Below are 20467 nucleotides of genomic sequence, written 5' to 3' on the forward strand. Positions count from 1 at the left end.
TCTGGGTAATAATCTGATTGTTAAAGCTCTCTTCTAACTCTTCTCTAGCAGTGTCAATTCAAAAAGTCGATGCAGACACTTGAAAAGAAAACTGTATGTTCATGAAATGCATATTACTGCTTTGGAACTGTTGACATTTTACTTTGTCTTCTCAGTGAATTTTAAAATAAAAATGGCATCAGATATATTTTTACAAGTTAAACTTGAACTGCTTCTCACTGATTCATTCTCTCTCTCTCAATAACACACTGACACTCGCTCACCCTACTTCATCTATCTGTTAGAAGAAGCACTTACATTTAAGTAAAATCCATTAATAAAGCATCTCCTCAGTGGGAATCCAAAGGCTTATTCATAATGTCTGGATGAAAACTTACCTTTTTGACTTCTTTACTTGATCTGAATGTCTGCTGAACAAAAGAATCACTTTCAATGGCTTCAATTTCTTTTACTCTTTTTACTTGTTCGACCAGGGTGGCTTGGTCTAAAAAAAAGGGGGGGGTATAATATCAGTATATTTTGGTGTGTAAGCTTGTTAACAACACCATTCTAAGCAAGCTTCTTTCTTTCTATGAAGTAATTTTTATGACTTCTGGAATTTAACTGGATGAAAAGATGTTATAGTTAAGCTCTAACAAAAACCCATTTTCTTCTTGAGATCCACAAATATCACATTCCTACACACCAAGGCTCTCACCTAAAACCTAATAACACATTGCTGAGAAGGCAATGCTATAATGATCCAAGCTAATCTGGGCTAATCTTGGGGGAGGGCCTTAAATATTAAAAAAAATTATCATGGAAATACGCATAAAAGGAATTAGCAGCACCATGAATCCATTTGCACCTATCACCCAGTTTCTATAGTCAGGAACTCTGTTACTTCATATTTATTCATCCTCACTTCATTTTTTTTTTTTTAAAGATTTTATTTATTTGACAGAGAGAGAGAGTGCAAGTAGACAGAGTGGCAGGCAGAGGAAGGGGGAGAAGCAGGCTCCGCTGAGTGGGGAGCACGACATGGGGCTTGATCATAGGACCCTGGGATCATGACCTGAGCTGAAGGCAGATGCTTAACCAATGAGCCACCCAGTTGCCCCTCACTTCATTTTCTTGGGTAGACCTGGAGTACTCAAAAGTAACTCCAGACATCGTGCTGTATCACCCCTAAATATTTAGTAGGCATTTCAGATAAAGACTTAAAAAAAAAACCAAACAGTAATATAATTACAATACCATCTTCACATCTGATAATATTATGAATAATGCCTTAATATCATCTTATACAGTCATGTTTAATTTTCACTGATTGTCCAAAAAGGAAATGTCTTTTTTACAAGTAGTTTGTTTGCAACAGGATCCAAACAAGGTCCACACCTTAGACATCATTAAGTATCTTAAATCCCTTTTAATGACTGTCTTCAGTTTGTCCCTTCCATTGCCATTTATTTATTGAAGGGAATAAATTATTCACATTTGAAAATTATCTACATTCTACATCTGGCTGATTTTATTCTCATGATGTCATTTAACATGTTCATCTATTCCTCAAATTTCGTGTAAACCAATAGATCTAGAGGCGGGATTACTTCAGGTTCAATTTCTTTTGGTCAAGGATACATCATATGTGATGTTGTGTAATTCTCATTACACCGTACTGGGATGTGTTTCTCCCAGTTTTAAGGATGTTAAGATTGATCAGTGGGTCCAAGGTGATGTCGGCCTGACTCTATTATAAAGTTCTTCATCAACCTCTCACTTATCATTTTCAGCAGACATTAATGTTTGTTGATTAGATCCATCATTTCATGAGATGTTGCAAAATGGGTGATTTTTCTAATTCTATTATTCTCCCTGTGTTTATTAGCTCTGATTCCTCTGTTATGAAGAACTTCCCTTACTGACTGTGAAGTAGTCTGTACAGGAAAGGCAGAATAAATGTTTAATTTTCCCCTTTACTTTGTCGATTGTGATCCAGAGGTAAGCATTATGAGTTCTTATATTTATATGCTTAATATATTTTATTATATGTAATCATTTTCATATTTTGTTGCTCCAATTATTCTACCTTTGGGCAGTGGGGACCTCCTGAAGTTGGTCCTGCATCCTTTCGATATGACCGCTTATAGTTAAGGGGTGACAAGATGTTCTAGGCTCATCTTGCACAGTTCCTGCCCGAGAACTCAACTTAACTATTTCTCCAAAGGGCTCGGACTCCTTTGAGCGGGGAATGATATTTATTTAAAGACAGTAACTGGGGCACCAGGGGTGTTCACTGTTTCTGGATTGTCACTGCTTCTCAGCTTTTTCAGTGGTAGGACAGGAAATGCATATTTTAAGAAAAAAGTGATATGACTTCATGACTTCATGCTGATACTAGCAATCAAATTAAAGATTAGAGGACTTTTAAGGTCTCTGATTTTATATTTCTTTGTCTTTTCTCTCACTTTAAAACTCTTAAGTCGGGGCGCCTGTGTGGCTCAGTGGGTTAAGCCGCTGCTTTCGGCTCAGGTCATGATCTCAGGGTCCTGGGATCGAGTCCCGCATCGGGCTCTCTGCTCAACGGAGAGCCTGCTTCCCTTCCTCTCTCTCTGCCTGCCTCTCTTGCGATTTCTCTCTGTCAAATAAATAAATAAAATTAAAAAAAAAATAAAATAAAACTCTTAAGTCTTGGGGCACCTGGGTGGCTCAGTGGGTTGGGCCTCTGCCTTCAGCTTGGGTCATGATCTCAGGGTCCTGGGATTGAGTCCCACATCGGGCTCTCTGCTCAGTAGGGAGCCTGCTTCCCCTTCTCTCTGCCTGCTGCTCTGCCTACTTGTGATCTCTCTCTGTGTCAAGTAAATACATAAAATCTTTAAAAAAAAAAAAACTTAAGTCTTAACGATATGATTAAAAGTATTAGTTGTTTCTCTCTCTCTCTCTCTCTTTTTAAAGATTTGTCACAGAGAGAAAGAGATCATAAGTAGGCAGAGAGGCAAGCAGAGAGGGGGAAGCAGGCTCCCCGCTGAGCAGAGAACCTGATGTGGGGCTCGATCCCAGGACCCTGAGATCATGACCTGAGCTGAAGGCAGACGCTTAACCCACTGAGCCACTCAGGCGCTCTTAGTTGTTTCTCTTAATATGAGAGTTGAGTATGTATTAGTTTCAAAGTAAAAAGATTAATATCACTATTAACAAGATGAATTAATACAGTTTAACATTTCTTTATGATTCTTTTTGATGTTAGGAATTATTCCACTGATGAACTGTCAAAACTGTATACTCTAGAGTTACCTGAAATAATTCTCCATGTGCTTAGGCTACCAACAAGATATATAGCTAGGTTCAATTTGTTTTAATTCATTTTTGATGGAGGTCTTGCTTTCTGTTTTATTGTTCTTGTGATTAATATTAATAAATTTTAAAAATATTTAATTTATTTATATGTCAGAGAGAAAGAGAGAGAGAGCACAAGCAGGGGGAAGCGCAGGCAGAGGGAGAAGCAGGCTCCCCACTCAGCACGGAGCCCGATGTGGGACATGATCCCACGACCCCAGGCTGACTGAAGGCAGATGCTTAACCAATTGAGCCACCCAGGCCTCCCTAATATTAGTATTTTTTGTTTGAGTATAGTTGACACATAATGTTACATTAGTTTCAGGTATACAACATAGTAATTCATATGTTATTATATGTTATATACTACTACATGGAATTATATGTTATATACTATGGTCACCACAAGTGTAGCTACTATCATAATAAAATGCTATCATGATACCATTGACTATATTCTGTACACTATACCTTTTGTTCTCAAGACTTACTCATTCCATTACTGGAAGCCTGTACCTCTCATTTCCCTTCACTCATTTTGCCCATCTCCCAACCCCTCTCCCCTCTGGCAACTGTCAGTTTATTCTCTGTATTTGTAGAGTACAAATCTGAATCTGCTTTTTGTTATTCACTTGTTTTGTTTTTTTAGATTCCACATATAAGTGAAATCATATGGTATTTTCCTTTTTCTAACTTATTTCACTTAGCATATTAGCCTCTAGGTCCATCCATGTTGTTGCAAATGGCAAGATCTCTTCCTTTTAATGGCTGTGTAATATTCCAGTGTGTCTGTGTGTATGTGTGTACACACCCCATATCTTTGCTAATTCACCTATCCACGGACACTGAGGTTGCTTCCATATCTTCGCTATTGTAAATAATGCTGCAAAAGACATAGGGGTGCATGAATTTGTGTTTTTGTTTTCTTTGGGTAAATGCCTAGTAGTGGAATTATGGAATTACTGGACCATGTGGTATTTCTATTTTTAACTTTTTGAGGAAACTCTACACTGTTTTCCAGAGTGCTGCACCAGCTAACATTCCCACAGTACACAAGGGTTCCTTTCTCTCCATGTCCTTGACAACACTTGTTATTTCTTGTCTTTAATATTATTTTTTAGTTGCATAAAACACATGATTCCAAAGTCAAAATGTAAAATATCATTCAGAGAAGTCTAAGTTTCCTTTCCTATCCCATTCTTTCAGGTCTTTCCCCAATCCATAGATAACCAGTTTTATTAGATTTTGGTTTTTATCCTTCCTTTTTTTCTTTCTGAAAACATAAGTATACATATTCACTTCTTTCTTACACAAAATTAACATACTACACATTATGTCTTTAATATCATTCCACCCTAGTAGAGAGACTTTCCCATTTTATTTTACAGCTGTATAATTATCTGTTTTATGGTTTTATGATTTTTTTCCCCACCAATGCCCTATTAGGGGTCATTTGAGTTGTTTTCAGTCTTTTGCTTTTCCAATTAGTGTTTAAGAAATGTATTGTTTCATATTTTTTTTTTCCACAAGCTAGGCTCCGTAGGAAAAATGTAACATTATGATTCACACACTCTGCTTAAACTCTTGCTCTAAGCTGATATGAATACATAGCTGAATTAGGAGCTACTGTATATTCAACAAACACCTAAAAATTGGGGGGATTTTAGACTTTCTGGGTAATAACTAGATTTATATCCTAAGAAACAACCATATAGAGTGGTTTGACAATAAGGTAGTTGTTTGTATCAAAGTAATTTCTATATCCCTACAGATCTAAACATAAATTACTAAGTGTTACAAAGAGTATGAAAAGAAATTTGGTTTAATAATTTCAATAAAAATTAACTATTTACAAAAAATCTTTGTTTCAACTTTTGGCCAATTGTAAATTGTAATTATACAAACTTATGCAACCTCCAGTTTATTTAAGGGAAAGACAGTCTTCTGGAAATGTGTCCCTGACAACTTTAACCAGTCCTTTCTCATGTGAAAAATAATGCATGGAATGTTTGGAAGTAATAGCTGCTAGAGTCCACACTTCCAATTTAGGAAGACTATATTTGTAACATAAAAGAAAATACTGTCAGTGTCATGGTTGAGCAAATAGTTCCACATGCTTTAGAATACAAGCTCCTGTGCATTTTAATTATGCAATGTACTAATTGAGCATATCAAATGAGGAGATTCTTTGCCCAGCTAATTATTTAATGTGAACATATATATTCCAGTGGATGATATTTTTGTTACTTACATGTATAATAGTGTTAATATGGCAGAGAAAAGTTATAATGGATACCATTCCATGTGATCCAACTTTAATTTGTCAATGTGAAAATATGCTTGTTTGTATAGGTCTTAGTTAATCTCACTATTATTTCACCATCGTTAATTCCCAATTAAAAGACAGTATTTCAGACTTCAGGATGATGTCTCATATGTATCAACTATTTGAAGCCTTGGGTTTTTTCTCTAACATATTCTCTCATTTGGATTTACAAAGCACATCATTAGTATTAAAAGTCAGAGGTGAGCTCACAAATAGTACTTGATGTCTAAAGCTTATAGTGTTTGCAGCTTCAAATATGGACGTACAACCAGCTCCTAATACAAATAAAAGTGTTATCATAGAAGCTGGCCCAAGGGCCAGTATGTTTAACAAAATAGCATTGGAGAAATTATAAAGGAAGGAAGGAAAAAGATTAGAGAAAACCAGAACGTTATCTTTGTGTTTCTTTAAAGATCACTTCAGGCCTAACAACCGTGACAGGGCAGATAAGAGAAAACCAGTTTGCCTGACTTACAATATGAAAATAAACCAACGTAGCTTTTACCTTTCAATGCGGGGACCATTTTACCAGTGATATTTAAATTAAAGAGTAAGAGAGAGTTATTTAAGTTAAAATTTGAAAAATTCATGGGAGAGTTACATTTTTAGTCTTGTAAATAGCTAATCTTCCTGCTGTTTGAAAACAGGCATAAAACATGTTTTAAAGGGCTTCATATTCAAAATTTAAACATCAGTGTCCACAAATATAGGTCTGAATATAATCCTGTCATTTTGGGAAGCAGAATAAAACACATCAATAAGATACAATAAATTGCTTTAAATTCAGGTTCTTAAGTTTTACATACCAATTTGTCACTGAAAAATTCTTTACCAATTTTAAGAACAGGAAAAATGTGAATGAAAACTACTCATCATTTATATGCTTGGAACGAATGCCTAGCATGTAAAATATCTTTATTCACCAGCTGTGAGGTAAAAATAAAGACAAGGAACAATGTTACTGGGAGAATCAAAATTATAGGATGTTTTAGACATTAACATGGTAAACATGAAGGAAAGATATCTATTAGAATTTCATCCTATTTTATAAACACATTACTGGTAAATAAAATGACTTTCATAGGTAGTTTGTAAAATTTCAGTAGAAGGGATACATATTTCATATTAAAATAAAAAATACCGGAGTCAGAAAGCAAAGTCACTACAGACTAAAAACAATCAATACTAACTCACCATACGGAAAATCATTTTGCTCCTTTTGTGATAAAAAATTAAAATCAAACATTTTATTTGTTACTGTTGATGTTCTATTACACAAATTAGGCTCACCAACCACTTCAAGTTATATTTGACAATTTGACACAACTTTCACAGAATTAGAAAAAATATTATCAAATGATACACAAATTTAAGATTAGTGAGTAAAGATGGTAAGGTCCAATATAAACCTTTTATCTGAAAATGCAAAATTTTACTCTATACTCCATTTGTAGATTACACAAACCACTCTCTAAACTGGCAGCAATGCTAGGCTGAGAACAGCAGATGGCACTATTACCCAAGATGTAATCATGGGATAACAGCCAACATGAGTTCCATGAAAGATAACTTAAACATGAAAATCTCATCTTCAATTGACTCCTTCTGAATATTAATATTTTATGAATTTCCCCAAAGTTAAAATGCATTTTATGTTACAAAGAGTTTGGGTCAGTTGGCTTCATAGTTACTGAGGTACTCATGCTACTCTTCCAGTAAAAAAAATATTTATATACTAATAGTACTGCTATAAATACATGAATAACACAAAAGAATATCTTATTTTCAGTTTAAATTGACTCAAATTTTAGTTAAGAATGGGAACATCTATGAAATTCATTTATGGTAAAATATTGATACTGAAAGCAAAACAGTCTTTGAAATGTAAAGCATTTTCAAGTCCTGTTGTAAGAATTTTTAAAAAAGCAAACAACAGGGGCGCCTGGGTGGCTCAGTGGGTTAAAGCCTCTGTCTTCGGCTCAGGTCATGATCTCAGGGTCCTGGGATCGAGCCCCACATCGGGCTCTCTGCTCCGCAGGGAGCCTGCTTCCTCCTCTCTCTCTGCCTAGTTGTGATTTCTCTCTGTCAAATAAATAAAATATTGGAAAAAAAAAAAAGCAAACAACAGACTTTGGCCAATAAACAAACCAAAAAAGGTAGTTATTCAGTAAACTCAAAACAAAACCTACCTGGAAAAAGCCACTAAGTTTACTTGAAATTCTAAAGTTATTATACCAATTTCTCATGAACACAAATTTTAAGAAAATGCAGCCATTCTTTCCCCTTCAAAACAGTACACTTTAAATAGGGTTTTTTTTCCCCATAAAACATGCAAAGCATATATTGGAAATTCATTTAACCTGAACATTTTAAGGTTGTTCATAGGACCCAGATCCCTGGGCAAAAATTCCTAGAACTGATACCCACAAATAACTAGAAAGATGAGAAAACTTTTTAAGTAGAAAGTGGCTGGTCTATTGCTCTTCTGGAAGCTGTTAATACTGGACCAGGTTATATATGTCAATGAGGCTCCTGAAGCCTTCTAATAACTCTTCTTGGATAAGGTCCAAGACAGACTAATCTTATTAAACTGCTTTCTGTATCAAATTAAGTAACAGGAATAATTTTAATGTGACTGTACCAGTGAAGAGTTTCTGAGAAACATTTTAATAAGTGAAAGTGAACTGGGTATCAAGCTAGGCTTTATTAAAAACAAAATGCACAGAGAATACCTCATTTAGGTCCTCTCACCTAAAATGCTCTCACCTTTTCTCAATCTTCCCTATTACCTTCTCTTGCCACCGGTGAGAAAAGGGCCTCTTCCATAATTCATTTGGCTCTTAGCATATGTTGCCTTGCACTGATACTAATCTCTTCATTAGTGAAAGCTTCATTTCTCCAGCTGGAGGGGACATAACTTTTTGTGTCAACTCCAGGACCTAGTGTTGTATGCTTTATTACTTAGTAAGCAATCAATAAACTTTGGTTGAAAAATTGAAAGGATGTTAAAGTAACCGTTAAAAAATAAAACTTCTTGGGGGGGGATGTCAAATTATAAGAAATTTTTGTAACTTAAAAAATTAAGTGTCTTTAAGCAGTTAGTTTTAATAGCTCTGGGTTCAGACTATCTGGATTAAACCCTGTCTCTGCTATTTACTGTGTAACCTTGGGCAAGTGGTTCAAGTTATAATGGTCTCAGTGTTCTTCTCTGTGCAATGGGAATAAACATCATGGAATAGCTGAGGATGACTCTCTCCTTCCCTCCCTTCCTTTCTCTCTCCTTTCCTTTTCAAATATTGGAGCACAGTCAATGCACTAGGCATTGTTTCTACAAACAAGGGTTTAGAAACAAGTAAGAGTTTCTTTCCTCATGGAGCTTATACCTTCATGGGAGAGACAAATAATAAACACATAAATAAACAATATAGTATCAAGAAAAACAGAGCATCAAATAAAGAAATAAAATCTTTAAAAAAAAAAGAGAAAAAAAGAAAGCAGCACAGAGGGCTAGAAAGGAGAAAGGGAGCTATTTCAGATGGGATGAGCAGGGTAATCCTCTCTGACATGGTGAATCCAGCAAAGAGAAGAAGCAGGTGAAGGAAGCCAAGAAAATGCAGGAGATGATACATGTGCTAGCCCAGGGTGAGGAAACACTAAAAGCATTTAATAAATGACAGACTAGACATAGTACTTGAGTGCTAATTTAGTCAGAATAGTAAAGACATGGAAGTTGCCTAACAAGTTTACATACAAACTTTTCAATTTCTGGCCATATGGTTTCAGGCTGGCAACCTTTTTTCAGCCCGGTAATACTGGCTTTAGCTCATACCTCTCATGGCATCACCTGTGATGTGGCAAGCCTGGGAAAGACTGGAAGAGATGACAGGGCTACTTACGTCTTTGAGAAGGCACAAAAGGCCGAAGTTTTTTCAGCTGCCAAGACACTGGATCCACCCGAATTCACTGAACGGGGCAGGCTGAATGGGGAACAGTGTTTCCCCCGGACACATGGCCCTCAACCTCCAATGATACAAGAGATGGGAAAGGCCTTGCCTCTTCCTGATGGTGTCTAGTAACACAAACTCCCCAAAATAGTAGTTGTGTGGTTATAAAGAAATGGGATTATAAAGCAAATGTATTTTACTTAAGTGTCTGTCAATATCCTAGAATGCCTTTCCAGTGAGGAAGGTCACAAAGGCTAATTTTTCATTTAAATGGTTGTTGAAAAGGCCAGATGAGCTGTTCTGGTAGAAGGAGTAAAATCCCAGCAGTAACAGAAGCTTACATTATGGCACTCTGCACAAAGCACTTCACATGGATTACCTCTGTTAACTCTCATAACTATGAGAGATAGTACTATTATTATTCTCATTGTACAGATGAGAAACTAAGGTGAAGTAATGTGGTCAAGGTCACATAACTAGCTGGTGGTAGAAATGGGGGACCTAGTCATTGTGATAAAGTCATTAATTCCTTGTCAAATAAATTCTTTACCCACACCTGCCAAACAAATTATTTTTTCCCTCTTTCCCATCCATTTACTAGAAATAATAAGTGTTCTTGGGATTGTTCTTATTCTGTATTTTAATGCTTTATTTGATCCCATAAATATTATCTCGGTCTTCTGGCATTATCTTGAGCGAGGTTACAAACAGTATTTTTAGAAGCTTACATATTTGAAAAAGTTTTGAAAGAATTATGTATGTTACATCCCCAAAACTTTTATTAATATATTAAAAAATAAGTTTTTAGAGAACTGCATTCTTTCCCCTAAGCCTGAAAACAACCTGACTAGTAAATTACCACTTCAGAGCTGTTCTTTATTTATTGCGTAGCAACTGTTGTTGCAATAAACTAGAACGGCTTCTGTACATTTGGCTAAACCAATAACCACTGTGTAACCTACTGTATAGACTATTGCCTTATGCTTTTTCAAGTGTAACAAACATGAGTAGTCAAATCTACTTTAACACAGTGGTAAGAAATAATAACGCCAACAAGGCTAAAGCTACTGGAGATTTCTTATTTTAACAGGACTGAAGAAAGGAATATAATTCGAGGTATACCAGATCAAGAGGGCAGAATACAGAATGTGAAGTTGCTGTTTGCTGTCCATTTTCATTCTAGAATTCTTATTGACTCTAATTAAAATTCTGGAGATGGAAGAGTTGTCTGTTTCCAAGGAACTTGCAGTGAATGCTGTCTGCCAGCCATCTCTAAACACCCCATAACCACACACAACTTGCCTGTCAGGAGAGCTAATGCAGACATCGCGGGGCACACCACATTTGTCACTGTGGCTAATATCAGAGATACGCAGCTCTTTTTTCTTAGCACACAAAAGCAAGATATGTAATTCAATGCTCAATTTACCCTTGTCTCGCAGGAGATTTTTCCCCGCTAATTGATAGAAATTAAGCCATTAATCAAGCCACTAGCCATCATTCAAACCAGAGAAGATGAATACAAACTTTCATCATAACCACCTTCCCCATTTTAGTGTTCATTAGCATTAATTTTTAATGCAATTATGCTATTCTTTTACGCTGAGCTCATAAATTACTGCTCTTTTGTTGCTGGCTGGCCTTGTAAAATCCAAACTAATGCTTTGTGCTCTGATCTTAAAGGCAATTACTAGGTTCTTCTATCTTTTATATCTTTGCATCCCAATAACCTTTATATATAACGAACACCCAGGACTGACTATGCCTGTTTGTTTTTTAATGCCTCTATATAAATCTCTGTGGACATAAAATGTAGTCAAATGTATCTACAACAAACATATATATGTATACACACACACTACATACCTTATAAAATATAGATGTTAATATAAAAATAAGATCTCACAAATTCATATGGTAGGTCAGGTTCAAATGTAATAATACATGATTAAAATGTAATGCATCATTGTATTAAAGTTATAATTTTATAGCAAATGAGAGAAAGAACATAGGACTATTAATAGCAGCTGACTATTATATGCATATTTAAGGGTCAAACAACTACTAAAAAAAGAAAGAATAACTATGGCATACCAAAACCCCTTAGTTCTTTACCTAGGGTTAATGTTTAAATCCTTATTTTTAAGAAAAAATGTGTTGCAACCTGGAAATGAATGAGATGAAAATGAAGAGTACTCAAAGATTAAAAGAACCATTTATCCAAAAGTGTGTTTACAATTGCATTTAAGAACTCCACAGTCTTCTCTTTTGCAAAGCAGATGCATCAGTTGATATGAGGATGACACTAGTAAAAGGATAGATTTCCAGACACAAACACTCAACCCAGAGGCAATCTACTCCTTCCTCTAATCTGGGGAAAGTTAAAAGTTGTATTCCCCTTATGATCCCCCAAAAGCACTGGTTATACTCACTCCTAAGTCCAGAGGAGATTAAAAAAAAAAAAAAAAAGTAAATCAGACCAACGAAAACCCTGGAACTCTCTTCTATCAACCCGGTAATGCCTTAGCCTTTGTTTGCAAGTTGTTGTGCTCTGGCCACCCACTAGCTAGAGAAAGCTTGCTTATGTGGCATTAAGATTAATGAAATAAAACTTATTGGGGGAAAAAAACTTAATGGGAAAATATCAGAAGCACTGGTGTTGGTGCCAGCCCAGTCGCCTCTCAGAGTTGTATACCTGCTGCCTCCAATTAACACCAGGGTACTGGGGTAGGGAGTAGAGAATGCACTCAGAAATCTTCTACCAAAAACAAAACAAAAAACGGGGGTTTTTGAATCATTAACATAAGATTGTCTTCTCTCTCCTCTCATGGCTCATTCTTTGTTTGATTTCATCATTCATAGAAAGTTATACATGGACTAGAAGCAGTGGGGCTTAATTCTGCAAGGACGGGGATTCTTTCCACCAAGGACTTGCTCTGCCAGGAAAAGTGGGACAGCCTCAACTCAAGTGTTTTGTGATCTATTCCTTTATGATCTTAGAAGCAAACAGGTAACTAACATATTGTATTTGGACATTTAAGTTGTCAATACAAAGCTGAGTTCTAAGACCTCTTCTTATAAGCATTTTGTATTAGGCTTCTTCATAAGCTTATAGAAAATAGTCCATGGTGCCATGTGCCTTAATTTCCTTAACACGTTGAAAAAAATGTGGGGGTTCAGAAACAAATTGACGTTAATTCAACTAATATGTATTTAGTGCCTTTATCTGCCAAGTGCTGGAGATTTCTGGTTGAAATGACATCTTTTTTGATTCTGAAATAGATATAATTTTTGGTAATAAATAATATCCCCTTTTTCAAATACAGCATTTGATACTCTCAACATTTAAGAGATACCAAAAGAGGGAGAGTTGGAATATGAAACCAAGTCTTTGTACTTCATATTCCATATGGTTCTCATTGAACCAGATGCCTCTTTAGCTTTTGAATCTGATAACCTTACATGATGAAGCGTTATGATTGTTTATGCTTATTTTATATGCTTATCAAATTTATATACAATTCTGATATTTTTAAAAAGATTTTATCTATTTTAGAGAGAGAGAGAGAGAAAAGAGGGAGATGGGCAGAGGGAGAAGGAAAGAATCTTAAGCGGTCTCTATGCTGGCATGGAGCCTGGCTCAAGGTTCAACTCCATGACCCCAAGATCATGACCTGAGCCGAAATCAAGAGTTGGATGCTTAACAGACTGAGCCACCCAAGTGCCCCTCAATTTTGATCCTTTAAACAGAGATGAGGTAGGGAGAATGGTAGTGAACAGCAGAAGACATTAATTTCTTTTTCTTTTCTTTATTTATTTGACAGAGAGAGAAAGATCACAAGTAGGCAGAGAGGCAGACAGAGAGAGGGAGAAGCAGGCTCCCCACTGAGCAGAGAGCCCGATGTGGGGTTCAATCCCAGAACCTTGAGATCATGACCTGAGCTGAAGGCAGAGGCTTAACCCACTGAGCCACCCAGGTGCCCCATTAATTTCTTTTTCTTAAAAGCAGAGTATTTTGCTATGTTAATGAAGTACAGCATATAAAATCATTGCATTTAAAGAAACCCAATATGAGTTAGTCTGCATTTTCTAGAATTTCATACAAATGGTATACTCTTTAATGTCTGATGTTTTTGACTCAGCTTGTTTTTTTTGCAGTATAGCTCTGTGTTGTGGGGTAGATCTATTGTTTGTTCCTTTCATTACTGGTAGAATTCTATCACATGAATAATCACAATTTGTTTATCCATTCACCTGTTGATAGGCATTTGGGTTGTTTCCAGTTTCTGGCTTTTGAGACTAAAGTTACTATAACATTTACATAAAGTCTGCATATTTTTGCTTCTCTTGGGTAAATATATAATACTGTAATGGCTGAATTATATGGTTAAGTTTGTATTTCTCTGGTGACTAATGATATTGAGCATTCTGTAATACACTATCGACCATACATTTCTTTTTTTTAAGATATATTTGAGAGAAAGAGAGAAAAAAAAAACGAGAGTTGGGGAGGGGAAGGGAAAGAGGGAGAGAGGGAGAGGGAGACAGAGAAAGAAGCAGACCCTCGCTGAGTAGGAAGCCCAATGTGGGGCTCAATCCCAGTACCTAGAAATCATGATCTAAGCTGAAGGCAGATGCTGTAACTGACTGAGCCACCCAGGTGCCCTAACCATTCATTTCTTTTTAAAATTGTTTCAAATCTTTTGTTCGTTATTTAACTAGGTTGTCTGTTTTCTTATTACCGAATTACAAGAATTCTTCATCTATACTGAATATACATCCTTTGTCAATATATATTGCTAATATTCTCTTCCATTCTGTGACTTGCCTTTTGTTCTTTATGGTGTCTACCAAAGAGTAAAACTTTTTATTTTTTAAAGATTTATTTATTTATTTATTTATTTGAGAAAGAGAGAGAGAGAGAGCACATGTGAGAACACATGAACAGGAGGAGGCTCAGAGAGAGAGGGGGAGAGAGAGAATCTCAAGCAGAGCCCACAGTGAGCACAGAGCCCAACATTTAGCTCAATCCCAGGACCCCAAGATCATGACCTGAGCTGAAATCAAGAGTTGATGCTCAACCAACTGAGCCACCCCAGCTCCCTAAAGAGCAAAACTTTTTAATTAGAAAAATTCCAATTTATTATTTTTAAAATTTTGTGCTTTTTGTGTCAATCAATTATTTGTCTACCTCAAGGCTACAAAGATTTTCTCCTATACTTCTTCTAGATCTATAACACACTTTAAGCTAATTCTTTTTTTCTAAAGATTTTACTTATTTATTTGACAGAGAGAGAGATCACAAGTAGGCAGAGAGGCAGGCAGAGAGAAAGGGGGAAGCAGGCTCCCCACCGAACAGAGAACCCGATGTGGGGCTCAATCCCAGGTCCCCGAGACCATGACCTGAGCCGAAGGCAGAGGCTTAACTCACTGAGCCACCCAGGTGCCCCGATTTTAAGCTAATTCTTATGTATGGTATGAGATAAGTGTCATTGTTTCTTTTCCCCAAAAGGATATCCAGGTTTTCAGCAGCATTTATTAAAAAGATTTTCCTTTCCCCACTGAATTGCCTTGGCAGTTCTGTTGAAAATTAATTGGCCATATACGTGAAGGTTAATTTCCAGTTTATCCATTTATCTGTATGTCTATCTTTACAGTAACCCAGTAACTTCATTACTATAATTTTATAGTAAATCTTGAAATTAGGGAGTGTAAATCATAGGACTTTGTTCTTTAAAAAAACTGCTTTAATTATTCCTCATTATTTGCATTTTAAATAAAATTGGTTCTTCGTAAAAAAACTTTGCTCTTAACACTTTATGTGGAATTTTAGCATTAGGATGCAAAATGTAATATATAATGAAATTCAGTTTCAGGAATAAGCTGAAATACAAATAATTATAATAAAATTAGACACTCCAAATATTAGTTTGTTAGGTACAAAACTTAAAATAAAAAGAGAAAACAATTGCTAATTACTTCAATCAAATTTAAAAATAGTTTTGGCATCAAGTTGTAAAAATGTTACTTATTACCAAGATACTGCCAAGTTAAATTTTTATTTCTTCTGATTTAAAGTAAAAAATTGAGCCACATTCATATTACCTTATAAAGGAGCTGCTACATAAGAAGAAATTAGCTTAAATGACTAAATGTTGATGGTCAAGTTTTTTATTTTGTTTTTTAGTTAAAGAATGTGACCTGGAAAATGTATTCAGGTGGAACTGATGAAAGAAAAATCAGAAGGGAGAATAAAGGATGACAGACTAATAGAAGAGGCAAGTGTTTCAGGGACTTGTAAGGAACCAAGGGTGAGAGAGTCTGAACTATTTGGAGAAATTCTACCGGTTCAGGGAAGAGAACTGGGGCACCTAGACCCAAATAAAATGGATGAATAATGTCTACTTTGCAAACTTTCATTTAAGAAGCAACATACCTACACATCCTAAACTGAACTCTGATGTCTGTAATTATAATCTTCTTTCTGTTTGGTCCATCATTTTGAAAATACTTTCTTCTCCTTACAGTCTTGCCCTTCAAATAAATGTAAATAAGATTCTTGGCTTTTACTTAAGAAAAGCCCTAAATGCTACATTATCTATATTATTTAACTATAGGTAATCATAAATCTTTATTACTACAGTTAAATCTGGTATATTTCTGTATGTTCCAATACAGTTGGTCAAGCTCCAAAGAAATATTTATTATTCTTATTTGGTATAACTTATTGCAGCTAACTTTGGATAGGCTTAAAAATCTCCTTGACAATGTTACGATAATTATATGATAGTAAGTCTGAGTTATGATTTATATGCATAGCTGTATATTTTTTCCAATTAAAATATGCTGGTAAGATAGCCTAATGATTTGGTTTTTTAAACTGTACTTTAAGAAAAAGAGGGTAGCAAATATTTAAGTTGAAAATCTCACATCAATAATGATCATAACCTTAATAAAAATGGAGAAAAGTTTCCACATTTTAACCTGTTTCTAATACATTATGATTTCAATAAAGCAGACCATACCATAATTCCCACATTTGCCACATTAAATTGAGACCATACAGAACCATTCAGATTGATGAGCAGAATATAAACAAAGAAATAAAGTAATTAACAAATGGGAAATTATATATATATTTATATATATGTATATTGGCCCAATTCCTCCATGATTATGACAGAAATCAGTTATAGAAACAAGGTAATATTAATAGTAACCATTCATTTGCTTCTAATAGTACTTTCTCATGACAAACACCATGTTTTAAGGTATAAAATTACAAAATAATGGGCAAGACCAGCTCTACTTTCAGGTGAAGTGACTAAAAATCAGCACTCCAAGATCTAACTTCACAACAAACTATATTATCTTGAACAAGTACTGCCATTCAATTTCCATCTTCTCTTCCAAATTAAGATATGGTATCTACTAAAGTACAAGCATGATCTCTGGGTGGAAGAAACACTTTAGCAGAGAGGAGTTTATCATTCCATAGAAGAGAACAGTACCCTGCAGGACTGATAAATTTGGAAAAAGGAAAAATCAGGAGATGAGGAACTGAAGGGAAGATCAGGATTGTTTGGAAGCTAAACCTTGGGAGTAAGATAAGACAAGGGGTTCTGAAGATGTGTGCAAAGGGGGCAGGACAAGAAAGGGAAGGGAGACAGTGAGAGAACATTTGCGATAGTTCTGAACTTCGTATGCAGAGCTTCCAATTACAGCCCAGTTTGGGAGGACAGTGGCTCTAGGACAAATCTTCAACTATAGGAACATAATTTCTGAGTAACTTATTTTTGATGCATTTTAATTCTTAAACTCTAAGAACTACAACAACAACAACAACAACTACCAACATATGATGAATGTTTAAAGATCTCTGATCTTTGGGAAAGGGGAGATGGCAGTGTTAGTGGCAATCATTCTATAGTATCTCACAATCTGAGTAGAAAAATCTATAATGGGTCCACAGAAGAAGAGAAATTTATAAACCCAAGAGGTTTATAACCTTAAGAAGGTATATTTGCCGGCTTGTAGCATCTGAAACTGGAATAACCAGGGGCTATTACTATTTGGATATAAGTAAACTTTAAGTAAAAAATTAAAGAATAAAATTTGAACTCATGAACACTAAGACTGGGTAAAATATAAACTTTACATATACACACATACAATTACATGCATAAACACTTCCAGGCCTACTTAAACTCATTTAATAATCACAAAACTGACATTATATAACAATATTAGTACTAAAAATAAACCTTTAAAAAGGAAACCACTACGAATCCACAATTAATTTAAAACGTTTCAAGAAGAGTTTTTACAGGCTGACTCAGGGCTTGATCCTGGCAGCCAGATGGACATAGGAGGTCAATAATCAGAAGCAATGAGACAGTGATTAGTCAGATGGTAAAACCAGTCCCTGGAAGCAATTATTGTCCAACACGTCAGAAAGCTAATTGACCAACATAGTCAGAAAATGGATTTAGAAGTTTCAGTATCTCCCTGCTATCCCCTTTCTAAAAAATCTTTTTTAGTAAACATTCTACAAAAGCCAGTACTACTTCAAACAATTATCACTCAGTGCTAAAAGTCTTTGTTCAGAATAGACAACTGAAGAAAGGTCCCTTTAAACAAGCCAAGTTTACTTGTTCCTACATTCTTTATGTAGTCAGACATGTTACAAAACTGTAAGCTCTAAGAAAATCTCATCTGCTCCAAAAGGTTATCAATTATCCTTAAATTTTGCTACAAAATAGCAATGGGCCAAGCCCAGACGAATTAAGGAATCAAATGTTATGTTTGAAAGTCTAACAAGAATAGTGTTTGGATTACACTAAGCATTCACAAGGAATCTAGGAGGTATTTGTTGAATGGTCAGCTGAACACAGAGAGGCTACTGTAGCTAAAGAATGTGGTTTTCTTATATTGGGTAAGGAAGTTCTTTAAAGATTCTCTCTCTCTTTTTAATTTTAGGGAAATGGCAGGTACTTGTTTATTGCTCTCAAGAATTTCTAGATAGTACTTAAAAGCTAATTTTTTTATTGTCCTTGAAACTACTAATGATGATCCTTATAGGAGCAGGATTATATTTCCATTTCTACTCCTACCCATCATTCAATCTAAGTAACCACTTCCTTAGTCTTGATATATTTTTCATCTGGCTTCCATGACACCATATGCTCCTCATTTTCTTTCCCCTCACTGGGCACAATTCTTCATTTTCCTATACTAGTTCCTCTAAATGTTACCATGCCCCAATGCTGATTGGACCGCTTCCTCTTTTCTTTTCTTTTTTTTTAATTTTAAGGATCTTATTTATTTATTTGACAGAAGGAGAGAGAGCACAAGTAGGCAAAGAGGCAGGCAGAGGGAGAGGGAGAAGCAGGCTCTCCACTGAGCAGAGAGCCCTGTGCAGGGCTTGATCCCAGGACCCTAGGATCATGACCTGAGCCAAAGGCAGACACTTAACTGACTGAGCCACCCAGGCACCCCTCACTTCCTCTTTTCTATCTTTATTTTCTCTCTGGGTGACACATAGCTATAAAAATAATTTACATGCTAATGACCCTCAAATATTTAGGTCTAGTCTTGACATCTTTACCAACTCCAGACCTTGATTTTTCTCTCTTACTCTCTAAATTTAAACTATAACTTTTCATTGACTTCCTACCACATTTAGAATAAAATTCAAAGTCCATACTCTTCTTTATAAAATCCCATAAAATCCTACATAATTTGGCTCCTACTAAGATCTTCAACCAAATCTCTAACCCTTGCCCTAGCCACACTGGCCTTCCTGTGGTTCTTAAGCATTCTAAACTTACTTTCACCTTAGGATATGTACAGAAGCTGTTTCCTGCATCTAGAATTCTCTTTTTATAGCAAGTCCCTTCTTGTTCAGATTTAATTTAAATGCCAGGTCTTCAGGGAGGTCCTTCTAGAGCACTCAGTTCCAAAGAGTGACTAGTCATTTTCTAGTATATCAAGGGACAGTAGAAAAATGAGTTAATTGTGTGGCTATTATGGGAATTTAGGCAAAAGTTGATTACTATCCCAATCAGGTGGGAACTGAGAGTTGTTTTAAACATAATGAAGTTTGATATACTTGTATGTTAAAAAAAATGGGTCTCCAAGTTTGGAGTTCAGAAGAGAAAGTCTGGGCTTTAGATATAAATTTGGAAGTAACAAGCATATACAAGCACTTACTCTAATGGAAAATGACAAATTCACCTACGGACAAAGGTTATAGAGAGAAAAGAACTGAATTCCAGTGAATGCCAATACTTGCAAATTGGGAAGAAAGAAGAGACAGGGCCAGCCAGAAAGAAAACCAGGTAAGTATTATAATAAGAAAACCAGGTAAGTATTATAATAAGAAAACCAGGTAAGTATTATAATGCCATATAAAGTAAAGTGGACATGTTTCAAGAAGATTAGTATGGTGAGTTGTATTGAATGTGCTGCAAGGTTGAAGATGATGAGAAAAATTCCACCAGATTTGGCAAATTAGAGAGTATTTTGGAAAAAAAAAAGGGAGTTTTAATGAAGTGATGTGGTAAGTCACCTTAGAGAAAGACGATGTTTAAATAAAAACTCCTACATCCTAGATAATGGAGGATTAAAGGTTCTCTAAATGATACTTGTGCTGAACACAGCAACAAATAATACTGGACAGAATATTTTAAAAAATCAAATTAAAAGTATTGTTGAGATCAGATGAGGTAAGGAATCAGCAAAGACCAAAAGTAAACAGTCCTAGTAGCAGTCCTCTAACTCATAAGGAAATTGAACCACTTGCAAGAAACTTCTTTTTTTTTTTAATTTTAATTTTTTTTAAAGATTTTATTTATTTATTTGACAGACAGAGATCGCAAGT

At 35.4% G+C, this 20467-nt stretch overlaps 1 protein-coding gene across 2 annotated transcripts in view; it reads right to left on the bottom strand.

Moving 5' to 3' along the window:
* The window catches only part of RSRC1 (arginine and serine rich coiled-coil 1), a 428947-nt gene that overhangs the window by 9929 nt on the left and 398551 nt on the right, over nucleotides 1–20467 (bottom strand). For both annotated transcript variants that reach the window (XM_046001270.1, XM_046001269.1), the window contains one exon: nucleotides 378–484. In XM_046001270.1, coding sequence (XP_045857226.1) covers nucleotides 378–484 — 107 coding nt within the window. The remainder of the gene's footprint in view (nucleotides 1–377; nucleotides 485–20467) is intronic.

The sequence above is a fragment of the Meles meles genome, chromosome 4 (assembly GCF_922984935.1).
Source record: "Meles meles chromosome 4, mMelMel3.1 paternal haplotype, whole genome shotgun sequence".
Lineage (NCBI taxonomy): Eukaryota > Metazoa > Chordata > Mammalia > Carnivora > Mustelidae > Meles > Meles meles.